This window comes from Ipomoea nil, unplaced genomic scaffold (assembly GCF_001879475.1).
Source record: "Ipomoea nil cultivar Tokyo-kokei standard unplaced genomic scaffold, Asagao_1.1 scaffold0482, whole genome shotgun sequence".
NCBI lineage: Eukaryota > Viridiplantae > Streptophyta > Magnoliopsida > Solanales > Convolvulaceae > Ipomoea > Ipomoea nil.
The window spans coordinates 4,334,630-4,362,068 of NW_017616910.1; the positions used below are offsets into that span (position 1 = coordinate 4,334,630).

At 33.5% G+C, this 27,439-nt stretch overlaps 2 protein-coding genes across 2 annotated transcripts; both read left to right on the forward strand.

The window, feature by feature from the left end:
- The first annotated feature begins 2 nt into the window (after nucleotides 1-2).
- LOC109173556 lies at nucleotides 3-16,212 on the forward strand. Its single transcript, XM_019322796.1, has 6 exons — nucleotides 3-365; nucleotides 438-588; nucleotides 676-830; nucleotides 1,047-1,562; nucleotides 1,664-2,256; nucleotides 15,951-16,212. Exons 1-6 carry the CDS (start codon nucleotides 3-5, stop codon nucleotides 16,210-16,212), a joined length of 2,040 nt encoding a protein of 679 aa, XP_019178341.1.
- An 8,095-nt stretch (nucleotides 16,213-24,307) lies between these two features.
- Nucleotides 24,308-26,565, forward strand: LOC109173558. Its single transcript, XM_019322797.1, has 6 exons — nucleotides 24,308-24,391; nucleotides 24,502-24,561; nucleotides 25,318-25,404; nucleotides 25,861-26,144; nucleotides 26,229-26,352; nucleotides 26,425-26,565. The coding sequence occupies exons 1-6, from the start codon at nucleotides 24,308-24,310 to the stop codon at nucleotides 26,563-26,565; spliced, it is 780 nt and encodes a 259-aa protein (XP_019178342.1).
- Nucleotides 26,566-27,439: the final 874 nt, after the last annotated feature.

The window sequence follows — 27,439 nt, forward strand, 5'->3', positions numbered from 1 at the left end:
AAATGATGCTGGCTTTGGGTTTTGATGTTCGATGGGTGCAGTTAATCATGAAATGTGTATCTACAGTCTCGTATAATTTATTGATGAATGGCGCTAGAAGTGACCCTATTATACCCACATGTGGTTTAAGGCAGGGGGACCCATTATCTCCATATCTTTTTATTATTTGTGCAGAAGGCCTTTCTCTGTTATTACAGCAGGCTCACAGGGGTTTGATCCATGGATGCAGAGTGGCAAGAGGTGCTCCCCCAATCTCTCATTTGTTTTTCGCTGATAATAGCCTTCTGTTTTTTAAAGCTAATGTTGAAGAGGCCAGTGAGATTAAGAGGTGTCTATCGGTCTATGAGGATTTATCTGGGCAAGTGGTTAATTACCACAAGTCAAGCATATGTTATAGTAGGAACACGAATAACGCTAACAAGGAAGTTGTGGCATAGGTTCTGGGAGTTGACCAAGCTCCTAATTTTGGCAAGTATTTGGGACTCCCCTCATTTGTAGGGAGAAACAAAAAGGCAGCTTTTGCGTATATAGAGGATAAAATCCGGCAAAGAATTGGGTCATGGAATAAGAGGTTATTATCGCAGGCAGGTAAGGAAATTTTATTGAAAAGTGTAGCACAATCCATGCCTACCTTTTCAATGAGTGTCTTCCTGCTGCCAACTTCTGTGTGTACAGCGATTGAGAGGACAATGAATCGGTACTGGTGGGACTCGGGAACTGATAGACAAATACATTGGAAGGCTTGGGACAAACTGTGTGTTCGTAAGAAATTTGGGGGTTTGGGATTCAAGGATTTGCGTGCTTTTAATCTGGCTATGTTGGGAAAACAGGCATGACGAATGCTTACTAAGCCTGAGTCCCTGGTGGCGCGCATATATAAAGCACGATATTATGCCAAAGGCTCATTTTTTGATGCACAAGTGGGAAATAATCCTAGTTTCTGTTGGCGGAGTATTATGGCAACAAAGAGTATAATTTGTGGTGGGATAAGGCGTAGGATTGGAAATGGGGAATCTACACTAATATGGACCCACCCCTGGTTACAGGACGACCAAGACCCTATGGTACAAACGGAGATGCCAGTACAGTTACAGGATGCCAAAGTGGTGGGATTGATTGATCAGCAAACTCGGACATGGGATCTTTCGATTTTAACTGATCTTTTTCATCCTGGTGATGTGGCGAATATTCTAAAAATACCAGTTTCTCCAGATTATGATGACACTTGGTATTGGCCTGGGGACCCGAGAGGAGTTTATTCTGTGAAAGACGGTTACAGATTAATAGTTGGTAATTATGGGAATGAGAGTGGGACCTTTACAAAATGGTTAGCCTTGTGGAAACTCAAAATCCCCCCAAAATGGAGAATGTTCCTATGGAGAGCCATTTGTGATATACTGCCTACCACCTCTAACTTGCTTATAAAGAGGGTTGAAGTGAACCCATATTGTGCCATGTGTGGAATATCTCAAGAGGACACTATGCATGCCTTGGTGTTATGTGAACTTGCAAAGAACATTTGGGACCGATCCAACCTTCCAATCCCCAATATTATGACGAATGTTTTTCATATTTGGTTTGGTGAACTCCTAAATATTTTAGATTTTGATGGGATGTTATATGCAGCATCAATCCTCTATAATATTTGGAGAGCACGAAACAGGGCGGTTTGGAATGCGCTATTACCACGACCACAAGCCTTGCTGGCAGCCGCGACCATGGCAATGCATGCATGGAAACACGCAAATCCGCCGGTAGCTCAAAGCCACGCAGCACTGCCGCCTACGCAATCTCCTCATCTTGGCGGTCAGGCGCCGTTCGGGCTCACAATGCTGTACAGGAGGAGCCATCAAGGAGGCTTTGTCGAATCGATGCTGGGTTTATGCAAAATACGGGCAAGGCTACGGTTGGGGCAATCCTCTTAGACATGAATGGAGGCTATGTCTCGGCCTTCAGTGCACCACTCCCGGATTGTTTTTCACCTCTTATGGCCGAGGCATTGGCATGCAAGGAGGCCTTGTCATGGTTAAAGGACCGAGGGGAGCAGAACATCGAGATATATACAGATTGTTTAATGCTACAACGTTATCTTACTACATCACCTATTACGTTTCGCACTTACGACAGCTATGCCATTGATGCATGCAGAGCAGTTACAGCTTATTTTCAGTTTTGTTCTTTCCACTTTATTTCTAGACTAGACAATTTTATAGCTCATGCTTTAGCTACTTCAGCATATCAGCAATCGGTTGCTATGTACTGGGTCTTCTCCCACCTGACATTATTTCGGCATATTTTGAATAAAGCGCCACATATATTTTTTAAAAAAAAAAACATACTTACATGCACACAGGGCGCACTGTCAACAATTTCTGGAATTAGCTCATGCACAAATTAACATACTTATATGCACACAGCGCGTAGGAGGAAAAATCACAACCATCAATCAAAACTCGTGCACACATTAACATACTTACATGCACACAGCGTGTAGGAGGAAAAAATCACAACCATCCTCAAAGCTTGTACACACATTAACATACTTACATGCACACAGTTTGTATTTTAAGGAGGATTTGTATTTGAAAATAATCTTATATATATATATATATATATATATATATATATATATGAATGATAGTTTTGCATGGTTGTTGTGTATCATTTGTAGTGTAGGCTTGCACTGCGGAATGAACTAGACAAATGGAATATCAGTTGTTTGGTCCTTAAATTAAACCAATGTGGATCGGAATCATTCCCTTTGATGGGTTCATCCACCCATGTGCACAACCTAAGATATAGTAAACAACTTTAGCAACACAACATCATGGCTCCTCTGCTAACATCAATTTCAAGTTTTAGGTGCCTCATTAGTCATCATCTCCTGGATTAGAGCAAGGGCAACTGGTAGGCATATATGCATGTGTTCTAGCTAGCTAAACAAGCAATGAAGGACAGATGGTCATGTGAACAAGAGACCCTACTGTTTGCAGTAATTAGTAGATCAAATAATGGTCTGATGGTAACATAGTTAGCTTATCAGACAATTTTGGTTTGTTTGATTACTATTAGTTGTTTGACTTAGTTAAACAGTCTGAGTATTTGATTAATTAGTTTATTTTTTAACAACTTATTGCTCCAAAATATATTTTCGATAAGCTTTTGAAGAAAGTCATTTTGCATGTAATCAGCTATCAGGTAACAACTAATTTACTAAACATTTTTCTACAATCAGCTAATACTATCAACTAGTTAAACCTACTAACACAATCAGCTAACAGCTATTTATCAAACAGTCCCAATATCAGTTCCCTCCTTGGCCTCTTCACCTCCCTCGACTCATTTTGGGACCCTAGATAGGCCATATACATTATCCCCTTGATCTGTATGCTCCCCACTATCGTTTTCTCTGTTGGATCCCACCTATCAAATTAAAAATTATGTTTATCATCTGTTTCTTCCCTTTATTATCTATCTCTCCCAGCCCGTGCCCCTCGTTCCTCCCCCTGGCCTTCATCCAATTAAGTGACTAAGGCTTGGGTGAGCACCTTTTCCCTCTACTTCCAAACATTCTCCCCTACAAGTTCTCTAAAGTTCTTGTAATTTGGTGCACACAACACGACCTACTTCAGGTAAGAATTGCATCATACACCTTGCAACTTGTGACGAAAAAGTTTGCAAGTGCTAATAGAATGTGAGCTTTACATGAACCTCGTCTTGGGACTCTAGCTAACTGTCAAATGGCCACAAGCTAAAGAACTAAATCAACCTAGATTTTTTAGTCGGATCGGATCAAACCAAGAATGTCAATTAGACAGCTCTATTGATGAGTCAAACTTGAAACTTTATTGTAGTTACCAAACTAATTGTCAAACCAATTCTATGGAGAAGTCAGTCATTCTGACCCATTGGGTAAGAGAGTTATGGTTTTCTTACTTATTACATGGGAATATGTCCTATATTTATAGGTAGCAATCCACTTTAGTCATTTTTTTTTTTAGAACATCTTCTTTAGTCCGGGTTGACCATTTTTGGCCCCATCAACAAAATTATTGAAGTTTGTAAAATATAAGCTAAGCGTATTTAGGTCTTCAATTATAATTTTTTTTCAAGAAAATAATAAAAATAAAAATATGGCGGGTCAACCCACTTTGTATATATATATATATATATATATATATATATATATATATATATATATATATATATATAAAGATCAAAATATTCTTGTATTTAATGATATTTAAACGATTTTGTTGACGGAGGACCAAAGGGGATGTTCTGAAAAAAGAAGAACCAACAGTGGACTGTCACATATAAATCTAGGATAAAAATGGAAATTATGCTGTGCAACTGTGTGCACCATGCATGGTGCACACGAAATGGATCCATAATTTCTATACTATAGATTCATAATTTCTATATTATAAATTCATAATTATTGAACTCTATATCCACAATTACAAAACTCTATGTTCATAATTTTCAATGTTCACATTCCCAATTATTGAACTCTGTATTCACAAATCACTGAACTATATGTTCATAATTTGATAACTATACGGTTTAGAAATTATGAATCTACATTATAGAAATTATGAATCTATAGTATAGAAATTATGGATCTATTGTATATAAATTATGGATCCAATTCTGTGTGCACCTTGCATGGTGCACACGGTTGCACAGCATAACGCTCCGGAATTAAGTCTATCCAAAAACAAATGAGAAAAAGTCCTATTATTTTTGGGTGGGGGTGAAACACATAATAATGCTAAGGTCTCTCGATAGAATTTGCCAAAATGTGGAGTGTTTACGTTACTATAGACATTTGTTTTCCATGGGTGGATGTATGTATATAATGCAGTATGTATTTATATGTTTTGGTTTTTACTTGCTAGTGTTGTCAACATCTATCGCATTCTTCTTTTCTTTGGCAAGTTGGCCGATCCTAACATCAGCTCAGGGCCGGAACTTTATGGGGACAAACCGGCGCAGGATGTAATATTGGTCTATTATTATTTTTGGACTATTTAATTTCCTTTATTTAGGTCATGTTAGTATAGTTTTTTTTATTGGGTGTATATGTTTATTTGTTTCAAATATTACAATTATTGTATAGGAAAAAACGTCGTTAATTATTGCACTCGTTTTCGCATTTCACCTTGGAGCGGTGGGAATGGTTTCTCAAAGATCTCAATAGAATTAACTAACATGGTTGGTGTGGTGGTTCAGCACCTCGTCTCTTAAGCATGGGGTTGAGAGTTTGATCTCCACCAATATGAATGGAGCAAACCATTTGGCCAGTCCCCTACCATATAATGCGTTGATTGTTGGGACGGGGCAACCAAAAAAAGATCTCAGAAGAACCCCAGAACTTAATAGTTCTGGTATCTTTTTTCTCTTCACTAGTGAAGTAAATATACCTTAGACAACTTCGAGAACAAATAGAGAGAGATTTAGCCACACGCTTTCATCTCTCCGCTTCTAGTCCATTACCTCGTCAACCAAATTCAATTGATAATAGTTTAGTTTCATTACTCTTATAATCTATAATTTAACTTGTCGATTTCATTAGAGATGACCCAACATGAACTCTAAAAATAATATATAAGTAAATAGTGAAAAATAAATCATCATATCAAGCAATTTTTAAGTGAAAGTTGTAAAGGTAAAAGTCATGGGTCTTTTAAGTGTCAAGTCAAATATCACTATATTTTTGTAATGTTTGTACATGTATACATGGTAGAGAATTCATGCTAAAAAATTTTTTGTAGAGTGTTTGAGGGACTATGACGAATTGAGCTCTAAGATGATCATGTTCATGGTTTTCATGTCCACCTTGGTTGGGTGTCTTTTTATAGTAGAATGGGAGTAACGAGTAATATTCATGGTCATTCGTGGTGGAGTAACAGTCTTCAGAGGCGGACCCAGCATGGGGGCAGCTGCCCCCCTCACCTCACCCCCACCCCCACCCCCTATATAACTTTGTATGTATATATGTATATATAGTACATGTTTTAGTATAAATATAAAAAAACAGATAATGTTACCAAAAGTTGAGTTAGACTAGTTGGCTTAGCTCACATTTGAAGTTGAGAAAGGCGAAGGTTCGAATCCTTATGCTTTCTACACAGTTTTCCCTCATTATTAATAGTGCCATCTTTTCTCACTTTTGAATTATCCTTATGCTTTCAGGTTTTAACACAGTTTTTTCTCATTATTAATAGTGCCATCTTTTTATCACTTTTGAATTATTTTATCACTATTTCTCTATTATTATTATTATTATTATTATTATTATTATTATTATTATTATTATTATTATTATTATTATTATTATATTATTATTATTATTATTATTATTCTTATATTATTATTAGTAGTATTATTAGTGCCGTCTATTTCTTACTTTTGAATTATTTTATCAAATTAATTATATTTTTTTAAAATCAAATTAATTACTACGTATGTTTTATATTTTGTTATAAATATTTTTATAATATTTTGATGTGTTTTATATTTTGCTTATATACAACAATATTTATGGATATACTTCTTAAGTGTTTCATTTTTTTTTCAAATTAGCATTTTTGTTTTTATATTTTGCCCCTACTAACAAAAATTTCTGGGTCCGCCACTGACAGTCTTTGATGACCTTTAATGGTAGGATAATGACACTTTCGAACATCGCAGTGAGCAAACGTCTAGTCTCTATGGTTCCTATATGTTCAGTTGAGTTATCATGATTTACATTCTCCCAAATGTTCTGTCGGATCGGGGTGTGGAGGGCCCTTAGGGTTGGGGTTCAACCTTTTTGGAAGAATGACACTTCCGAACATTTTCTATTTAACTCATAACGTCTTGTAACAATCCTTCGAACATCTAGAAACAATTATACTCTAATTTTGTGGGTTAGACTAGCTACTAACCCGTCTTTCAATTGTTATACCATGGACCATAGTTCATATTGCATTATGAACCCTGATACGAAAATTATGTACCTTCAGTTAACATATTTTGTACTTACAATTAATCATTTTTGTATATGTAAATAAATAACTTGATAATTACTGACACACGATAGTTACATGGACAAAAATTGTAGCCTATAGGTACCGAATATGTCAACTACAAATACAGAATCTCACAGTTATTTTTAGACTGGGTCTACAATACAGAATCTCACACACACACACACACACACACACACACACACACACACACACACACACACACACACACACACATATATATATATATATATATATATATATATATATATATATATATATATATATATATATGTATATATACCAATATTGAAAAAATCGCTAGGTGCCTGGGGACCGCCTAGCGCCCAGGCGCCGATTAATCGCCGCCTAGGCGCGATTTTTGCAACACTGATATATACACCTTAGTTCAGATGCGGCCGCGCCTTAATGTGCTGTCAGTGCGGCTACGCCAATAGTTATACAGATATGCACCAACAGTGTTAGGAAATGCACAATAAAAAAAATACATCATTAGGTACGTATCACCAAAACGCATCATTAGATATGCATAAACGCACCACACAATGTTCAGAAATGCACAATTATGTGTGGGGAGATATGATGCATTTTTTTGGGTGTGTTAGTGCATTTTATGGTGTATTTGTGAATTTCATTGTTGTGCATTTTTCTAATGCTAACCTTTGTACGTTAACACTATTGATGCCTTTTTTAAGCGGCCACACCGGTCACACGTTAAGGCGCGATCACATTTAAGCAGAAATATACATATATATATATATATATATATATATATATATATATATATATATATATAGTCCGTCCACGTGTCCAGATCTAATGGATGAGAAACACTGATTTTTTTAAAAAAAATGCGGTAGCATTTTCGTAAATAATTTAACATCGAAGTGCAAGTAAACTGTATTACAAGTGCATGTAAAATGTATTATAGGTGCAAGTAAAAATTTACATCGAGTATCAATACTAAGTGCACATATAGTTATAAGTAGTTGCACACATAGTTATAAGTAGTTGCACCTAGGTGCATGAATATTTGCGAGTGGTTTTCAAAGGTATTACTACCCGCTGAACTCAGATCAATGAATGTTAAAAGGCAAAATTACATGTACTTATAGGTGAAAGTAGGTGCACCTATAGTCATAAGTAGTTGCACCTATAGTTATAAGCACACCCAAGTGCATGAATGTTTGCGCGAAGTGAATGCTAACAAGACAAAATTACATGCACTTATAGGTGAAAGTAGGTGCACTTGTAAGTAAATTTACTTGCACTTCGATGTTCAATTATTTACGAAAATGCCACCGCATTTTTTTAAGCTATTAGATCTGGACGTGTGTCGCGCGCTGATTCGTTCGCATATTCCTTCCTGGGCACTTATTCGCACCTGAGTGCATCCCTATATATATATATATATATATATATATATATATATATATATATATATATATATATATATATATATATATATATATATATATATATATATATATAAAATTTAGAAGTTAATAAATTAAATGAAATGTTTATTAATAGGGTCAAGATCACGTTGTTATTTATAAATTATTTTATATTGACTTTAATTTAATAATTAAGCTAGGTGTTCTTTGAGTAGCAACATATTTTTAATAGAGTATAATTAATAGTAAAGTAATATTATTTGGTTATTGTTTATTTTAGAAATTGTAGTTTATAAAATACACATTTACAATTAGGTGAAAACGTAAAGTATTGTTCAAATAAATCCAATATGGTTAAGTTGTTGAAGAATTACATCGTTTTTTTTTTTTTTTTTGGATTGAGAAGTAAAACGTCTCAATCTAATCAAATTATTTTCTTATTAAGTAACTAAATTATATTAATGTACATATTAAGTAACATATTCTAACAATTTTATAGAAAAACTTAAAATATGTGTTTTATAGATAAATGTAAGTGTTTAATAAAGTTTTTTTTTTTTTTTTGGAAAAGAAGTGTTTAATAAGACTGTTATAGTAGGTACGCACTATAAAAGTTATGTATATTCTTGAAGCACTTTACATTTGAATAATTTGATACAATTTAAATTATTAAGTTTTACCAGGACTATGTGGTCCAATGGTACCCGGGTTGAATTTCCATTTGGAAGATTATGAGTTCGAGCCTCAGTAGAGGCGTTATTGGTTCTTTGTGTTTCAGTAGGTTGAGAAAGTATATGAACAGATACTACAATGTAATAGAGCCAGTAACTTTCAAAAAAAAAAAAAAATTATTAAGTTTTATTAGTGTTTTAACTTTTAATTCTCTATAATAAAGGGATTAACATATTCAATTTGATTTTTGTAGCCTATGTAGACATATTGTCCAATAACAAAATTTCCGTACAAGAAAAGAAATTGATGAGATTGTAATGGAACCACGAAAATCAAGTCTTTTTTTTTTTTTTTTTTTTTTTTTTTTTTTTTTTCTTTTTTTTTTTGAGTCTGGGGATTCACTCTCTACACTGTTTAGCGTATTGATAAATATTTTAACTCAAATAATATCAATCATTCATTTGAATAAATTATTACATTACCTTTTTTTTTTTTCCTTTAAGAGCCTAATATTATTGTCTCTTATTAAGATTGTAGATATCGATTCAAATATTTTTAAAATTTTAGTATTTTCACTTGTGCGATACACGTGCACTGCGCGTTGTTGGAAAAAAAATTGTTTGTAATCAGTAATACATTTGAAATACAACAAAATACAGAGAACAACAGGGAACAAAAACTGGATCATTTGATATCTTCAGGCGTGTAATCACTTTCCTATAAGCTTTAAATCTCCCTCTATAAAAGCAACAAGGTTCAAGATTTAATCTTATGGGATACAAGAAGATGAATGAAATTCTTAAGTTGCTTTGTTTAAGAATTTCCTGTAGAATTGTAGAACTGTGAAATATCAAGATTAATGCAAGTTTATTGCATATTCTTGCATTACCATCTTCAGATGTTTCTCCAAAATATTTATAAATGCAAATATGACTGTTGGAGAAGTTACATGGAAGTTTTCTGCAGTTTTAAAAAACTTATCTTCCATAAAATATATCTTAAATGATATATTTATCACAAGAGAATATTTATTACATAAATCATATTCAACATGAATATATATGTAATTATGAACCTTTGTAAGGTTGTGAACCGCATGCAAATAACTGTGCAAATTATATATATATATATATATATATATATATATATATATATATATATATATATATATATATATATATAATTTTCTAGCACACTTTTGCATGTAAGTTTGGGAAATTGGAAGCTTACGTGTTGTATAATCATTTTCCAAATGAAACACACAAATCCCCTATATTGGGGAATAATTCCCCAATGTTGGGGAATAGACAAAGCCTTCCAGCAAACTCATTCTCCAATTAACTTTCTACCAAACTAAAATAATATTTATAACTCCACAACTCCAACTATTATTTTAAGCTTTTCATGGTAGTACATCTGAAACTTTAATCTCCATTACTATATAAATTTCCAACATTCCTCCTCCATTTATATAATAAAAATTAACATTGTACCAAGATAGATCCAAAACTCATGCATAAATGAAAGTGTCTTAGAGATTGAACTTTCACATAGTGTTATATGCGTTACATTAATATATAACACACACAAGTTTTACAGTCATTACAACTCACTGTAACTTGACACTATTATGGCCATGTGTCCGTATCCATTAATGAGCACGTACTAAGTAAAGCCCAAACTTGTTTGAAGCGGCCACACTCCATGCTCACAGAGGCTAATCTTTTATCTCATGCACTGCATCTTGCATTTTTTCAAAAGATCAGTTAAGAGTAAAAACTCATCCCTACAACAATGCAGAACCAAGCATCACCTTTTCTTTGGATACAATTTTAATTAAACTTTTGATGCTTGCAAATCACAAAATGAAGTACTCATCTACATTGAACTCAATGTCTAACGTAATAACTTAGACGTGAGTTGAGCTTTCCTTCACTTGCAATTAGATAATTAGGCTTTCCATATCCCTTCCGATGTACCATGTCCCTTGCAAAGACTCTTGCAAACGGATCCGTTAAAACCGGGACTGTACCAAGTCCAGTGCTACAACACTATTACCTAGGATTTCCCACATAGCTAAGTTTCAAGCTCATGTGCCTTCACTTGCCATTATAAACACCTGTTTATATGATATGACCAGTGTAGTAGCGCTGTTATAATGTACTAAACTGGTGACATCGGTTTTTGGCCAAACCGGAATCTAAATAATTAAATTCCTCAGCCAATCAACTTCTTGCATGTCAAAATCAACATAAGAATTGAAATTCAGATGCCATAGTTGAAAAGACAACTTTGCTCTTAGAAACCCATAAAACAACAGCTCCTCCAAGCAGAAATATCCATCCACTAATTGAGGAACAAGTTTCATGATTAGACATTCAACTGGCATTAGAATATCTTTCCAGGATAGAAATTTCTATTAAATATACTAAACCATAATTAATGGTTTTATTCAAGTATATCAAAATTTCTTTTAATCTCATCCACTTAGCCAACTGAACATGATGATAGATAAAATTTTAATATTCTATTAGTGAACTGGTGAAATAAAATATTTAATTGATTATACCGGAACCCACTTAATAGGTTCCTAGTCAATAAATATTTATATCCTGCAAATTCTACAACCAAGAATTTCAATCATCATGTTGAACTTATTAGCAGTGAGGACTTCTTAAAATAAAAATTCAACCTCCTCCATTTGAGATATCATCAACTTTGGAGAATAAACCTCCTCCATTTAGAGATCATCAACTTTGGAGAATAAACCATTTTGATTTTAAGCTTTTAACTTTTCATGTTTCTTCTAAACTGAAGAATCATATCAAACTTAAATCATAATCCATGATTTAAATTTGAAATTCTTTTCACCGCTAACTACCATACTAGACAAACCAGTAAACTTGTTGGCTTTCAGAATTTTAACACATTCTCAATATGAGAAACTGTGTGTTAAATACATTCATTAACTTTTTTATGAATTTCATTATGCATTCTTCATGCATAAAAGTTTCTGCATGCCTTTATAAGAAATATAACAGAATATTTCTTGGGCTTTCTGCCTTTATCAGAAATATAAAAAATATTTCAAAGGCTTTCTGCCTTAATCAGAAATATATATAACATAATATTTCAGACTTTCACAAGGATAAAATTATCTGTGTGCTAAAATTATCAATAATTTCATGCATGCCATTGAAATTAATTCCAATTTACAATCATTAAACATTGTAACCATGCATAAGAAACCAACAAATTGATAACACCAAATTAATCCAATTTTGGTAGATTTACAGCACCTCAAGATCCAACATATTATACATGTATCTTGTATACTATGCATGCAACCGAGACAGAGTCTCAATATAAAAATATTTATACACATGCATAAACATATCCTTGTATTTAACAGGCTTTGCAAAACTCAAAAAAGTCTCATGTAAATCTTCTAGACATAATCCAGAACTAAACCAGTAAGTAAAATAACACTTACAATCCTGCCGAGGCCGAGACAAATAAAAAGTACTGTACTGATCACATCCCGTAACTTGTATCCTCGATAATTCATCTCTTCCGGCCTTTGATGCGCTAAAACCACTCACACCACCGTGGAGAGAACATCTCTTCTCATTCCAAATAAATCATGGCTAATAAAATGATTTATTTATATAAAATCATTTTCACATCTCTCTAATCATCTTGGCATAATTTGATATGCCCATGATTTTGAGTGAAAACAGAAATGAAACTCCATAGCATATATTCAAACCACATGTACAACATGTACATAGCATGCCATGAACACCATGCAAAATCTACACAGAAATCTTCTTGTACAATAAACAATGACAAACCCAAAAGTGATTTCTGTCATCCTCTCATCAACAAATTCGGAATCTCATTCCGAAAATATTACCGTGATGAGAACTTATTCTTCCATGCCTGACATCTTGCCTTCAAAACTTTCAAGGTAAGACCAATGATCACATGTTTATAAACTTTAAAGCTTATAGATTGTTGGAAAAAAATTGTTTGTAATCTGTAATACATTTGAAATACAACAAAATACAGAGAACAACATGGAACAAAAACGGGATCATTTGATATATTCAGGCGTGTAATCACTTTCCTATAAGCTTTAAATCTCCCTCTATAAAAGCAACAAGGTTCAAGATTTAATCTTATGGGATACAAGAAGATGAATGAAATTCTTAAGTTGTTTTGTTTAAGAATTTCCTGTAGAATTGTAGAACTGTGAAATATCAAGATTAATGCAAGTTTATTGCATATTCTTGCATTACCATCTTCAGATGTTTCTCCAAAATATTTATAAATGCAAATATGACTGTTGGAGAAGTTACATGGAAGTTTTCTGCAGTTTTCAAAAACTTATCTTCCATAAAATATATCTTAAATGATGTATTTATCACAAGAGAATATTAATTACATAAATCATGTTCAACATGAATATATATGTAATTATGAACCTTTGTAAGGTTGTGAACCGCATGCAAATAACTGTGCAAATTATAATAATGTATATATATATATATATATATATATATATATATATATATATATATATATATATATATATATATATATATATATATATATATTAATTTTCTAGCACACTTTTGCATGTAAGTTTGGGAAATTGGAAGCTTACGTGTTGTATAATCATTTTCTAAATGAAACACACAAATCTCCTATATTGGGGAATAATTCTCCAATATTGAGGAATAATTCCCAATGTTGGGGAATAGACAAAGCCTTCCCGCAAACTCATTCTCCAATTAACTTTCTACCAAACTAAAATAATATTTATAACTCCACAACTCCAAATATTATTTTAACCTTTTCATGGTAGTACATCTGAAACTTTAATCTCCATTACTATATAAATTTTCAACACGCATGCGATGCACGGATAAATTTTTTTATTATATATTTAGATAATAAAATTAAAGATGAAATTATAAAGAATTCTAATGTTAAACCAATCTTGGAGCACATGAAAGCTTTGAAACTATTTTAAGGTATATATGCTGGATAAATCCATTCATAGTGTAATTGATGACTACAAGTTTAGTTATTACTAATAATCACCTAAGAATATAATACTCCTATCTCTCCTCTCTCAAGAGGCAAATTAGTCCACCAAATTAAGCAAGATTACAGACGTCATTATCACGGCAATTAAGACAGCACAACCAACTTTAATTTTTTTTTTTTTTGAGCCTTTGGGGATTCACTCTCTGCACTGCTTAGCGTATTGATAAATATTTAAACTCAAATATAATATCAACCATTCATTTTAATAAATTATTACACTACCATTTTTTTTTGTTTCCGTTAAGAGTTTAATATTATTAGCTCTTATTAAGATGGTAGATATCAATTCAAATATTTTTAAAATTATAGTATTTTTACCCGTGCGATGCACGTGCAATGCGTGTGCGATGCACAGATAAAATTTTTTTATTATATATTTAGATAATAAAATTAAAGATGAAATTATAAACAATTCAAATGTTAAACCAATCTTGGGGCACATGAAAGCTTTGTAATTATTTTAAGGTATGCTGGATAAATCCATTTATAGTGTAATTGATGACTACAAGTTTAGTTATTACTAAGGGATAAGGGTCAAATAAGTCCTCCAACTATACTCAAATGTACAATTAAGTCCTTCAACTTCAAAAAGTTCCAATTAAAATCTTAAAGTTACAAAAAATGTGCAATTACACTATTTTGTAGGTTACCTTCAGGTAACCTGTAAATTATTTATTAAATTATTAATTAAACTTTTTAAGCTTATTTGACGGGTTGACGTGGCAATGCGGCATTCACATATTTTTAAAATTGATATATTATATTCAATTTTGAAGAAGAAGAAGAAGGAGAAGAAGAAGGAGAAGGAGAAGGAGAAGGAGAAGAAAGAATAAGAAGGAGGAGGAGGAGGAGGAGGAGGAGGAGGAGGAGGAGGAGGAGGAGGAGGAGGAGGAGGAGGAAATAGTCATCCTATAATTAATGTCTCATGTTCTTTTCCTTAGAAGTTGCCACAGTTGCCGATAGCAGAGTAAATACCAGTAGCTTAGCTAAAGAACTCGTCTTTGATCTTTCTTCCCTAAACGTAATTAACAAAGTTCTTTCGGGAAGGAAGATGGTGACTTTAAGCGGAGATACTGAAAACGACAGACGCCCTGGTGGTCGACGGCGAATAACAAAAAAATAAATATAAAAGAAGATTATTTTAAAAATTTGTTATTATTATTATTGTTAATTGTTAATTAGCTAATTAAAATAAAAATATAATATAATATATCAATTTTAAAAATATGTGAATGTTTCGTTAGCCCGCCAAATAAGCTTTAAAAATTTAATCAATAAATTAATTTACAGGTTACCAGGTAATCTGCATAACCTACAAAATAGTGTAATTGTACTTTTTTTTTTTTGTAAGTTTAAGGTTTTAATTGAAGCTTTTTAAAGTTAAAGGGCTTAATTGAACATTTGAGTATAGTTGGAGGGCTTATTTGACCCTTATTCCTATTACTAATAATAATCACCTAAGAATAATACTCCTATCTCTCCTCTCTCAAGGAGGCAAATTAATCCACCAAATTAAGCAAGATTACAGACGTCATTATCACGGCAATTAAGAAAACACAGCCAACTTTAGTTTCTTCTTTTTAAAACAAAACTAAATACTTATAAGATTCGAACCTTTGATCATTTCATATTACATTGAAACAATGACATTTACCATTTAAACCAAATTAACATTTTTAAAGGTCAACATTAGTTAGTTTGGTCTGATCTTAACCACAACAATTAATGATAGATGTTCTTTCTTCGAGTTCTACTATGAAAGAATACAGCCAAACAGGTACCAAGAAAGCAAAGACAACCCTGATGACAAAAGTGGTGTGAAAGCACTGCATGCCTGCAGTGCAAATACCGCCACTGTCCCCAGAAATCATCCCTTGTCTCTTGTAAAGATAAGCTTCAAAGTCCCCAAAGATGAAGGAGCTAATGGGTATATTAATCACCAAAATTCTTGGCCCCAAAGAGCTAGCTTAGTGGTGGTGGAGACTGCAACGTAACAAACGTGATTGCGCCGGTGCAGACCCCTATTATGGCCGTGCTGGTATAGAGGCAGTCATGGCGGACGCAGATTTTAAAGGATATGGCTAAAAGAAATGGTCCGACCCTTGCGTCATATTTCATTCAGATCATGAAGCAGCACAATTATAAACGATTCGTTTTAGCATTATATCATCAAGCAGGGCTGATTTTTAGATTTTTGTGGCCCTGATAAATAAATAAGGTCTTACCAAAATCAAAAATTTTAAAACTAATATCGTAATTTTTTCTAATCTATACTATTCTAATCAAATATCAACCAAGGAAAAGCATATTCGGGGAGACCGTTTCTCTCTAATCTAGAAACGGTCCCACATGTCTCTTTCTGCTCATACGAAAAATTTCAGTAGTGTTCTGCATTGATACGTATTCACACGTATTTGAATGAATATTTAACAAATTTTGAAAGGATTAAAGAAATAGTAACAATTTTATTATCTAAATATATAATAAAAAAATTTATCCATGCATCATGCGCACTGCACGGATAATTGGGCAATTATTTGGTCAAATTCAAGCAAGGATAACATCAAAAAACATAATCAGTACAACCCATTTCACCAATTGCACTATATAATATTCGTTGTTATAATTTATATTTGTATATTAATCAAAATATTCTTAAAGATTATAACAAATTTATTCCGTGCAACACACAGGTAAAAATATTAGTAATAATAATAATAATAATAATAATAATAATAATAATAATAATAATAATAATAATAATAAGGTGGTAAAATGTTACTGTGCGCAAAGAAAAGCTAAAAAAACATATTATGGAATAAATTACAATAATAATAATAATAATAATAATAATAATAATAATAATAATAGTGTGCACAAGTTTTGAACTTTAGACCTTAAAGTTGAAATACAAAATACAAAAGACACAAAATCCTACCATTTCTTCATATAACTTTTTAATTTTAATTGAAAACTTTTAGCTTTTATTTCTAGACTAGACTAACTAGGTAAAAATGAAATATTGGGCTTCTAAAATTTGGGGTCCTGTGCGGTAGCCCAGCTTGCACTGCCCAAAATCCGGACCTGTCATCAAGAGTAAGAAAATTGTTCATTTATTTTAGTAATATAACTTAATAACTTTTATTTGAAGTATTAGATATTAAATATTTAATATATGTGTGTTTTGTTATTGTAGAAATCATTGGTTATATATATGTTGGATCCCTTGGCTTGTGACCATTGAAGTTAAAGCTTCTCTAAATATGTAAGTAAATAAATACTTTATTATCAACATAAGTATTTTAAGTTATATTAATTTATGTATATATGTTTATATATAATTAATATAAGGCATTTCATGATATTCCTACGAATGGACGAGTGACTAGGAATATCAACTGGAAGGCATGCAAAGTATGAAAATTAAATTAAAGTTTTAATATGATATTTTGAATTTTTATTGTTAAAACTACTAATATATATATATATGTGTGTGTGTGTGTATGTATTTTTTTTTTTGAAAGTTATTGGCTCTATTACATTGTAGTATCTGTTCATATACTTTCTCAACCTACTGAAACACAAAGAACCAATAACGCCTCCACGGAGGCTTAAACTCATAATCTTCCAAATGGAAGTCCAACCCGGATACCATTAGACCACATAGTCCTGGTATGTATTTAATTTGTAGTATCCACAACAATCTGGAGGTGTTGAGTGTGGATATTATGTGATGCGATCAGTGGCGGAGCCACCTTTGAGCTCCAGCCCCCCCCCCCCCCCCCCCTCGTAACACCCCACTTTTCTAACTCTTAATTACATCTCTAATCAGTCATTAACATGACTAGGCAGCGGAAAACTAGAAGATAAATAGTGGGAATGTCACCGCCACAACCACCAGTCTTTGGAGATTGCACATGCTAAAAGGGGTAAAACTAGAAGATTAAGTCTGGGAACTAAATATAAATACTGGAAAAGTAAGGGGGGAAAACATCACCCCGAAAGTCTACAACGTCATCAAATAGTATAAGGTCATAAGTCTAAATCCATAACATAAACATCAACCGAACTAGAGTTTAGATTACTCTATCTACGAGACTAATCTAACTCGACTTCTTCACACAGCTGGGCCCACCTGAAAGGGGTTTTGCAAGCAACACATAGACAAACAGGAAAAACACCTGTTAGCTCGAAGCTAAGTATAACCACACTCAACCCTGTAAAGCATTCTAACATATACTTGGAAAACATTTGATATCTTTATAGCAATAAGCTAATCTCAACTCATTTTTAGATTGTCACATTCTTTCTAGATGCTTACACCCTATAATATCAGCTGGCATGCTTATGTAAGTACAAGATTGTTCACGTAGATTCAACAGCTTATAAACTTCTTAGATAACTTAACAAGTAACTCATGTTTACGGATTGGATCATGTTAAAGGACCATACAACAGGTATTTACATGTTTTCACATTCTTACCACATAACTTGATAAGTAGAGCTTCTACTACAACACGCTAATCATGCTCAAGGAATATCTGAAGTTAAACTTCTCATTAAACAGTCTCTTACGATGCTCTATTCACATACAATCACGTATAAGATTATGATCATACTTCTTATGCAATCTAATGCAATAGTATAATCATACTCTTATGCAATCTCGCGCAACAATATACTCACTCATATGCAATCTAGTGCAACAACTTGTATTCACATGCAATCTAGTGCAATGATATAATCATACTCTTATGCAATCTAATGCAATAATATAATCATACTCTTATGCAATCTCGTGCAACAATATACTCATACTCATATGCAATCTAGTGCAACGATATACTCATACTCATATGCAATCTAGTACAACAACTTGTATTCACATGCAATCTAGTGCAATAATATAATCATACTCTTATGCAATCTCGTGCAATAATATACTCATACTCATATGCAATCTAGTACAACAACTTGTATTCACATGCAATCTAGTGCAATAATATAAGCATACTCTTATGCAATCTCGTGCAATAATATATTCATACTCATATGCAATCTAGTGCAATAATATACTCATACTCATATGCAATCTAATACAACAACTTGTATTCACATGCAATCTAGTGCAATAATATAATCATACTCTTATGCAATCTCGTGCAATAATATACTCATACTCATATGCAATCTAGTACAACAACTTGTATTCACATGCAATCTAGTGCAATAATATAATCATACTCTTATGCAATCTCGTGTAATAATATACTCATACTCATATGCAATCTAGTGCAATAATATACTCATACTCATATGCAATCTAGTACAATAATATACTCATACACTCATTTATAAATTAGAGTACTTTCTGTGGAGGTCTCTTCTGTTACTTTCTCGAGTCTCTCTTGACTCCCTTTCTTTCTCTCGAGTCTTTATTGACTCTCATACTTGAGTCTCTATTTACTCTCATTCTTGAGTCTCTGTTGACTCTCTTTCTTTCTCTTATACTCGTAGACAGCTTAGGGTTTCACAGAAGTGTGACTTACCCCATCGGGAACGGCATAATTCTGACCCAATATCTCCTACCGTCTACGGAACCAATCTCGTGGTTCAAACTCTGTGGAATCAGGTATCGAACTATTAGTGTGCACACCCCCTAACCAGGATTCCAAGCCTGGCGGGAAGTTTCCAACCTCGTAACGTGGGAATACGCCGCGTTACATATACTGGGACCGCAATGTCCATAAATATATCCCGAGAGGAACATAGTCCAAACGGTATCCTCCAAAACCTCAGGATATAGATAATACATAAATATATCTCTCATGCATCAATCTCATGCATGCAACAATTCTACTACTTCTCAATGCATCAAAGAATGATATACCACATGCTTATGGTTTTTGAAAGTATTCTTTGACTCACGTTGGCCCCTTATGTATTTTTGAAATATGACCCATGTGAAATGTCAAAAATGCTCTATAACATGCTTCTAAATCATGTATAAACTAACATGAAGTATTCAAGAATATATCATCATGCTCGGTTTGCAACATAGCAATTTCTATATAATTCCCTCAACAAATATGTTTCTATTATCATTGATCAAATAACACAATTTAATCATAATGCTTTCATAATAAATCATATTCTCAAAATCATATCATCAGATCACAATAATCAAATAATTCTTCATACACAGTAAACTAGCAAATTATTCACTGTGTATCAATTCTTCACAAATTCCTTCATAACATACTTGTTTTTAATCAAAATTCAACGAAATCAAGGCCAAAACGTGCGTCGAGACGATCCCGAAGAGTCGAGCCACAAGGACCCGTAACACTCGGTCCAAAACGACACGTAGCTGAGCCACAAGGGCCCGGCCACTGCACAAAAACCCTTCACAGACTATACTCAGGGACCTGGGGCGGTCCCTCATGGTCCGCCCCTGGAGCCCCGTTGAAGCGCCGGGACTAGGCAACGACCCTCCTCTAGGGTCGTGCCTTAGTCCCGTGCCACCACAACTCTAGCCATCGGCCCTTCTAATGGACCGCGGCTAGGGCCGCCACTCTGATCTGGTGCACACTGTGTTGTGTACCAAATGTGATTTCACTTGCAAAATCTCATCCAAACAAATCCAAAACAAACTCAACAACTCACAAACACATAATAAAACTCTTCCAAGCATGAACACATCAAAAACTCATAGTTTCTACTCATTTCTACTCAAAACTAAGGATTCACAGAGCCAAATTTAAAGAGGAATCCATGGGGTTATACCCCTTGTAGTCTAATCTTCTTGCTTGGATCTCTTCTTCCGCTTGACCTAGCTTGAGCCTCCTTCACCACCTACACTTCCCAAACACACCTTCTATCCTTAGCCTAGAACCTCAAAGACTAAAGAAAACTAGAAGAGAAAAGAGGCTAGAATGAAGGATGAACAAGCTTACTAGGTTGTTGTCTCTCTTCTTGTTCTTGGCAGACAAAAATGTGAGGAAGAGGCAAAGAATGAGATCAGGAAAATAAGATGAAATAAGGTGGTTTATATAGGGTTCAAAACCCTAGGATGACTCACAATGATTGTTTGAGGGCAAAGGGGTAAGTTCCCAAGCTAAAAGATGAATCAATAAGGGATTTTGGATGTCTTGTGGTCCACCATGTAACATGAACCATAGGCTAGAAATGTTATCTTTTATTACTTTGGGGTTGAAAGTGAATTTTCCCAAAAGCTATATGGATGAACACTTGTTCAAAAATCCTTTTTGAATTATCCCGGTCTCACTCAGATAAAATTCTCGATTTAAATCTTGGTACGCAAAGTACCCAAAGACTTAGGGATTTTCGAATAGAATTCATGTCTTCGATGTCGAATAAATTTTAAAATGCGACGAAATTATTTTATTTCAACCACCGATTGATCGCAAAAATTTTTAATGGAGTGAAAAAGCTACTTTGAGATTTCTTAATACTGGATTTATAAAATGAAATTTTAGATTGTTACACTCTATCCCCCTTAAAAGAAGTTTCGTCCCGAAACTTAGAAGAAACGGGTGGATCAAGTTCTCGAAGAGAAAATGTGGTATAACCAAAAGGTTGGAATTTTCTGTTGAAAGAGTTGGGAAAGATTTAGGAATCTCTGAGTTCTTGTCTATCTTATCTAAAATCTAAACAACTACACCAATGAATCTATAAGTGAACTTAAGATCTTAACTAGTTACCTTGATCGAAGCCTCGCGAGGAATCACCTGGTGGCATGTAGCTCGGATCCCAAATAGCTTTGCAAAATATACCCATCATCTGATGATCTTTTCTGTCAAAGTGAGCTCTCTGGTTCAGGTCATGACACTACATTGCACCAGTAGTATGATCAATAATTATCAGTTTGAATACTGATTTTGTTTCACTATAATAATCAGTTTGAAGCAAAAAAAATTTTCTAGATTATTTGTTGAAGCTTTTAATATCATTGTCTGGTTGTAGGATGTATGAGAGAGGTTTACGTCATTATAATCCTAATGTAACTGACGAGCAAGTTGATTGTGAAGTTGAAAGAAATTTTGCAAAATGGTTTAAAGATTACGTAAGAATTTATATTAATTTCCATTCTTTATAGTATTCTTTATAGAGAGGTTTATGTCATTATAGTATACTATTACTTACTTGTTTACTAATATTAGGTGTACAATCCATTGAATAATGTGCATAACCAATGTCTGATTGATTTGGCAAATGGTCCTTTAATGGAGGTTAGCATGTACACTGGGTATGTCGTTAACAGTTTCAAACCAAAGTGTAATGTTTTAGAAAGTCAACTTCGAACTATGGGGTGTCAATTAAGGGAACAAGTTTGGCACAACTTGAATCATACTTTTTTGGCACATTACAAGAGGTCGTTGAGGTTGAGTACCCTAATATTCCAATTAAAAAGGTTGTCTTATTTAAGTGTGAGTGGTTTGACCCAACACCTAATATTGGGGTACGATTCAATTCTGAACATGGTATCACTGAGGTGCAATGCAATAGAAGGTATAATAAGTTGATCCTTTTATCATTGCACAAAGTGCATCTCAGGTTGTTACATTCCATACCCACGAGGTATAAAGGAGAAAGTAAATTGGTTGGTGGTATTGAATGTGCGTCCTAGAGGAACTATTGACAAAGCTTATAGTAATAGTGAAACTTATCAGCAAGATGACATGTCTTTGAAGAGATATGGTGAAGTTTCAACTCAAGAAGAAGTGACAAACTTAGTACACGAACCGTTACAAATAGATGAAGTACAATTACCCCCAGTTAGACAAGAACGGTTGGAAGAAGATAGTGAAGGGTTTGAAGAAGAATATAGTGAAGAAGAGAATGAGCAATTTGAGGATGAAGAGAAAAGGTTTAAAGAAGAATATAGTGAAGAAGAGAATGAGCAATTTGAGGATGAAGAGGCCGGGTGGATATTATGATGATGAAAAAAGTAGTGAATAATAATAACTAATGTGTAAGTGTGTAAATAAATAAAATAGAATAATAATAATTATTATTATTATTTAATATTAAAAAAAAAAAAAAAAAGCAAGTTGGCTACGGCTATATAAGGGAAGATATTAATTTTGACATTCTGAGAAATGAATCATCTTCGCATCTGAAGTTAAATCCTCTTCGCATCCCTAAATTCCCTTGGCGGAGTTGCTACTAAATCCTCTCCGCATCTGAAGTTACGGAATCGCTATCTTCAAGCCAAAGCTACGGATCAGAGTCATCGCCATCCTCAACTGAGTCCCACCTCAAGCTAAAGCTATGGAGTCGACATCCTCAACTGAGTCGCACCTCAACCGAGTCATCAACGGAGTCATTTCAAGCTAAAGCTGTGGAGTCCCACATCTTCATCCGCATCTCAACCAAAAGGTAATTGCATTTCAAATTTTCAATGCTATATATTAAGTGTACTAAATTTAGTCTCTGTTTAGGGTTTCTGAGTAGATATTAAGAAATAAACATTGTTGTATTTTTTTTCTTTTATACAGAGTCTAGACTCTAGATTCATAATTTTCATAGCAAAAGGAAGAAGAGAAATCTAAATTTCATATACTTTAAGCTTTGTAAGCAGGGTGAATCTAAATTTTCATAGGGTTTCTGAGTAGATGCACTGGGATAGTGCTTCTGTAAGCTTTCTTATATCTTCCAATGTGTGAGCTGCACTTAGTGTTATCCTTAACCTACAAGTCACAACAACCAAACCTCAGACAACACAACAATCTCAAGGTTTTGTTTATATTGCAGTGCAGCACCTACTAATTACTCACTTGAATTCTCATCAACATTTATCAGTTGCATGATATATTGGTGCATTATTCTCATCAAATAAACTGTTTTAGTTGTCTCAACCTTGGAGTAACTTTTCAAGTTGATCATGATAAGTAGCATCTACTTGGAAACAATGATTTCTAGTAATAGTTTGACTTAATGTTATGATCATAATACAGTTTCCGTTAAATAAGTAGCTATGTTGATTCTCTGTTAGACATCTACAATTGTCAGGAGTTCATATTGTTTGGAATCTAGACCTCAAGACTTGAGGTTGCATCTAGTACAATGGCAAAACATGGAAAATTTTCAGTTGATGCTAAGGCTCGTACTAAAACAAAACATATGAGAAGAAGAAAGAAGATATCTAAGGTATTATTATCTCTTAGTTATTTGTTGTTTAAGTTATTGTGCATATTTAACCTTGTTACTAATGAATAGAGTTGGCAGTTAATTAACAGTACTCTTTTTATAATGAATAGAGGTCTTCTACGCAGTGGAGAAAATCTGAAGCTCAAGATTTGGAACATCAAGATTTTGAGGTATGTTTGTTTTGACATTTTTGTGGCATTGACATCTTTTGGCATTCCAAATAATCATTAGTGGACTGAACTTTTCATTTTTGCTCAGTTTTAACTATGCAAATTTGCATGAAGCATTGATCATCTGAAGAAGCTTGCTTTGTGTGTGCATTCCCTTCTTTATGTAGGCTAAGCTTTTAACTTTTGCTTATGAATGTCTATCATTTGATTAAGCTATTTGGCACACACATAAATTGAAGTAAGCATTACACTAAATGTAGTTGCGGTTGGTAAAACCATCACCCATATGACTTGGAAAACAGCTTTTGATAAACATTTTCCTTATGATTAAGCTACTTTTTAATCTATCAGTCTATTACCCATTAGGTTAGATAACATTGTTCATCCAATGGGACTACTTGAACTATTCTACATGAGGATCAAAATGTGATGCCATTTATTTATTTTGTTGCATGATGGAAACATTTAGCTTGGTCTGTTTAAATTGAAGTAAGCATTACACTAAATGTAGTTGCGGTTGGTAAACCCATCACCCATATGACTTGGAAAACAGCTTTTGATAGACATTTTCCTTATGATTAAGCTACTTTTTAATCTATCCGTCTATCACCCATTAGGTTAGATAACATTGTTCATCCAATGGGACTACTTGAACTATTCTACATGAGAATCAAAAGGTGATGTCATTTATTTATTTTGTTGCATGATGGAAACATTTAGCTTGGTCTGGTTTAATATTAACCTCTATTACCATAGGAAATTGTTAACATGGAGTACATGTCTCTATTGCAGCTATTGAGAAATTATGCAACTGCATCTGCTTCAAAAGAACAAAATGTTAAGGTAAGTTGGCTATGGGAGCTTTAATAGAGGACTTAAATAAATAGTGGCTTTAAAGTTATTTTGGACTACTTTAGGAACATTAAAAGGGGAAAATTTGTCATTGCTATGAACCTTTGCTACTACAACCATCATCTTGCCTACTATTTGGTAAAAGATATGCTCTGTATCTATTTGCAAGTATTATTGTGCACTTTAACTCCCTCAGGTAGATAATCATCAAGATTTACTAACAGGAGCCTTATTGTTGAAACAATTATACTGAGTTATCTCTGTTATGTTTTCACATCTGAGTTTCTAGTGACAAAATTTCAGTTCATTTTAAAATCGCAAAAGAAACTTCCTCTATAATTTAAATCATCTTTCCCTGTAAAGTAAACTTTATTTTTGGAGGAAAATGCAGAATTAATTTCAACTGACTTTGTTTTATTTGTGAACATAATATGCCTGATGTCTCAGCATAACAATAAACGCAAGGGTAAAGGAATTGCTCTTCCACAATCTGAAGAACTGATATTGCAACCTCCATCAATGGCTATTTTAGAAGAAGATCATATGCAAATACAAATGATTCCTACGCCACTGAACATTGTGCGACAAGAGTTACATGATACTGATTCAGAGCGTACAATATCAACTGGTCCAAGCACAAGTAATAGTCATATGGCAGGAGGACCATCAACGAGCAGTTCTGAACTAAGCAGTCGCAATAAGACCTTTATTCATCTTATTAGCAATACAACGTAAGTAGTTTTGAGTGCTGGTGTGTTAGTACTTTCAAAATATCATTTATTTTTATTTGTTTCTAAATTTGTAATGCATTGCAGATTCGAACCTAGTAGTGTGCACACAAATATTATGCCTTGCATTAAGCGGATATTCCCTGAGGCAGTTAAAACTTTTAAAACTGCTCCTCAACATCTTAAGGATGTTTGGTTTAATGAATTCAAGGTAAAGCATTATACATTTGGCATAATATTTGAAAAAAAAAAAATGCTGCTAAAAGGCTATTTTTTGTTTCAGAAACGACATGAATGGGATCCTAATGACGAGGATACTGTTCGGATGATATTTGAGAAAAGGGATGCTAAATTGCTTGCTGACGCGTTAAGTGATGTGCGCACAAGATTGGCATCAGGAAATGGAGTACCAGGATGGATCTGATCTTGTATTGGCCCAATACCATGTCATATGGAACAACAATGAATTCAAGAAGATAAGTTAGAAGAATAAGCGTAATAGAAACTTAGATTGTGGAGGAATAGGTCCATCATTATACACTGCAGGTCATACGGAACAGCAATGAATTCAAGAAGATAAGTGAGAAGAATAAGCGTAATAGGAACTTAGATTGTGGAGGAATAGGTCCATCATTACACACTGCAGGTTCTATCCCTATCACCAAACATAGAAGAAGACTAGTAAGTTATATACAATCAATTGATACCTATTTTTGAATAGAAAGAAAATTTATATTGAATTTATATTAAGTATTATTTCTACTATTGTTGAATATAAAGAAAAGCTTGGAAAGAAACCTACTTATATAGAACTATTCAATGATACGCACACACTTAAACAAGGAGGAGAATATGTATGCCGAAAAGCGCATCAAGTAATTGTAAGATTCCATATTCAATGTTGCTTTAATATAGAACTATTCAATGCTATTGTTTTAAATAATTACATATCTTAAATATCAATTATTAGTTGAATAAGAAAACTTTGCTATGAGTTTCTGTTTTGCTATGAGTCTAGAAAGATTTATTATTACAACAGTTCTAACACAAGCCAATTTAGACGGATAAATGTGAGTTTCTGTTTGAGTATAGTTGCTTACCATTTAGTTCTGTGAGTTTCTGTTTTGCTATGTGAGTATAGTTGCTATGAGTTGTTCCCAGGCTATACCTGGATATATATGTCAAAGAAATGCATTCCCAGGCTGAAATAACTGAAATAAGTAAGTGAAAGAGGATAAACGCGAGCATTCATATACAATTTAGAGAGACCTGATGATGAAACATGTGTTTTAATCAGT

Bases quoted from the DNA above. Each gene is read 5' to 3' on its own strand.
- LOC109173556 (XM_019322796.1), top strand. From the start codon at position 3: ATGATGCTGGCTTTGGGTTTTGATGTTCGATGGGTGCAGTTAATCATG. The intron at 366-437 runs GTTAATTACCAC...GTTGTGGCATAG, and splicing joins AGGATTTATCTGGGCAAGTG to GTTCTGGGAGTTGACCAAGC. The intron at 589-675 runs GTAAGGAAATTT...CTGTGTGTACAG, and splicing joins GAGGTTATTATCGCAGGCAG to CGATTGAGAGGACAATGAAT.
- LOC109173558 (XM_019322797.1), top strand. From the start codon at position 24,308: ATGGCAAAACATGGAAAATTTTCAGTTGATGCTAAGGCTCGTACTAAA. The intron at 24,562-25,317 runs GTATGTTTGTTT...CTATTACCATAG, and splicing joins TGGAACATCAAGATTTTGAG to GAAATTGTTAACATGGAGTA. The intron at 26,353-26,424 runs GTAAAGCATTAT...TTTTTGTTTCAG, and splicing joins TTTGGTTTAATGAATTCAAG to AAACGACATGAATGGGATCC.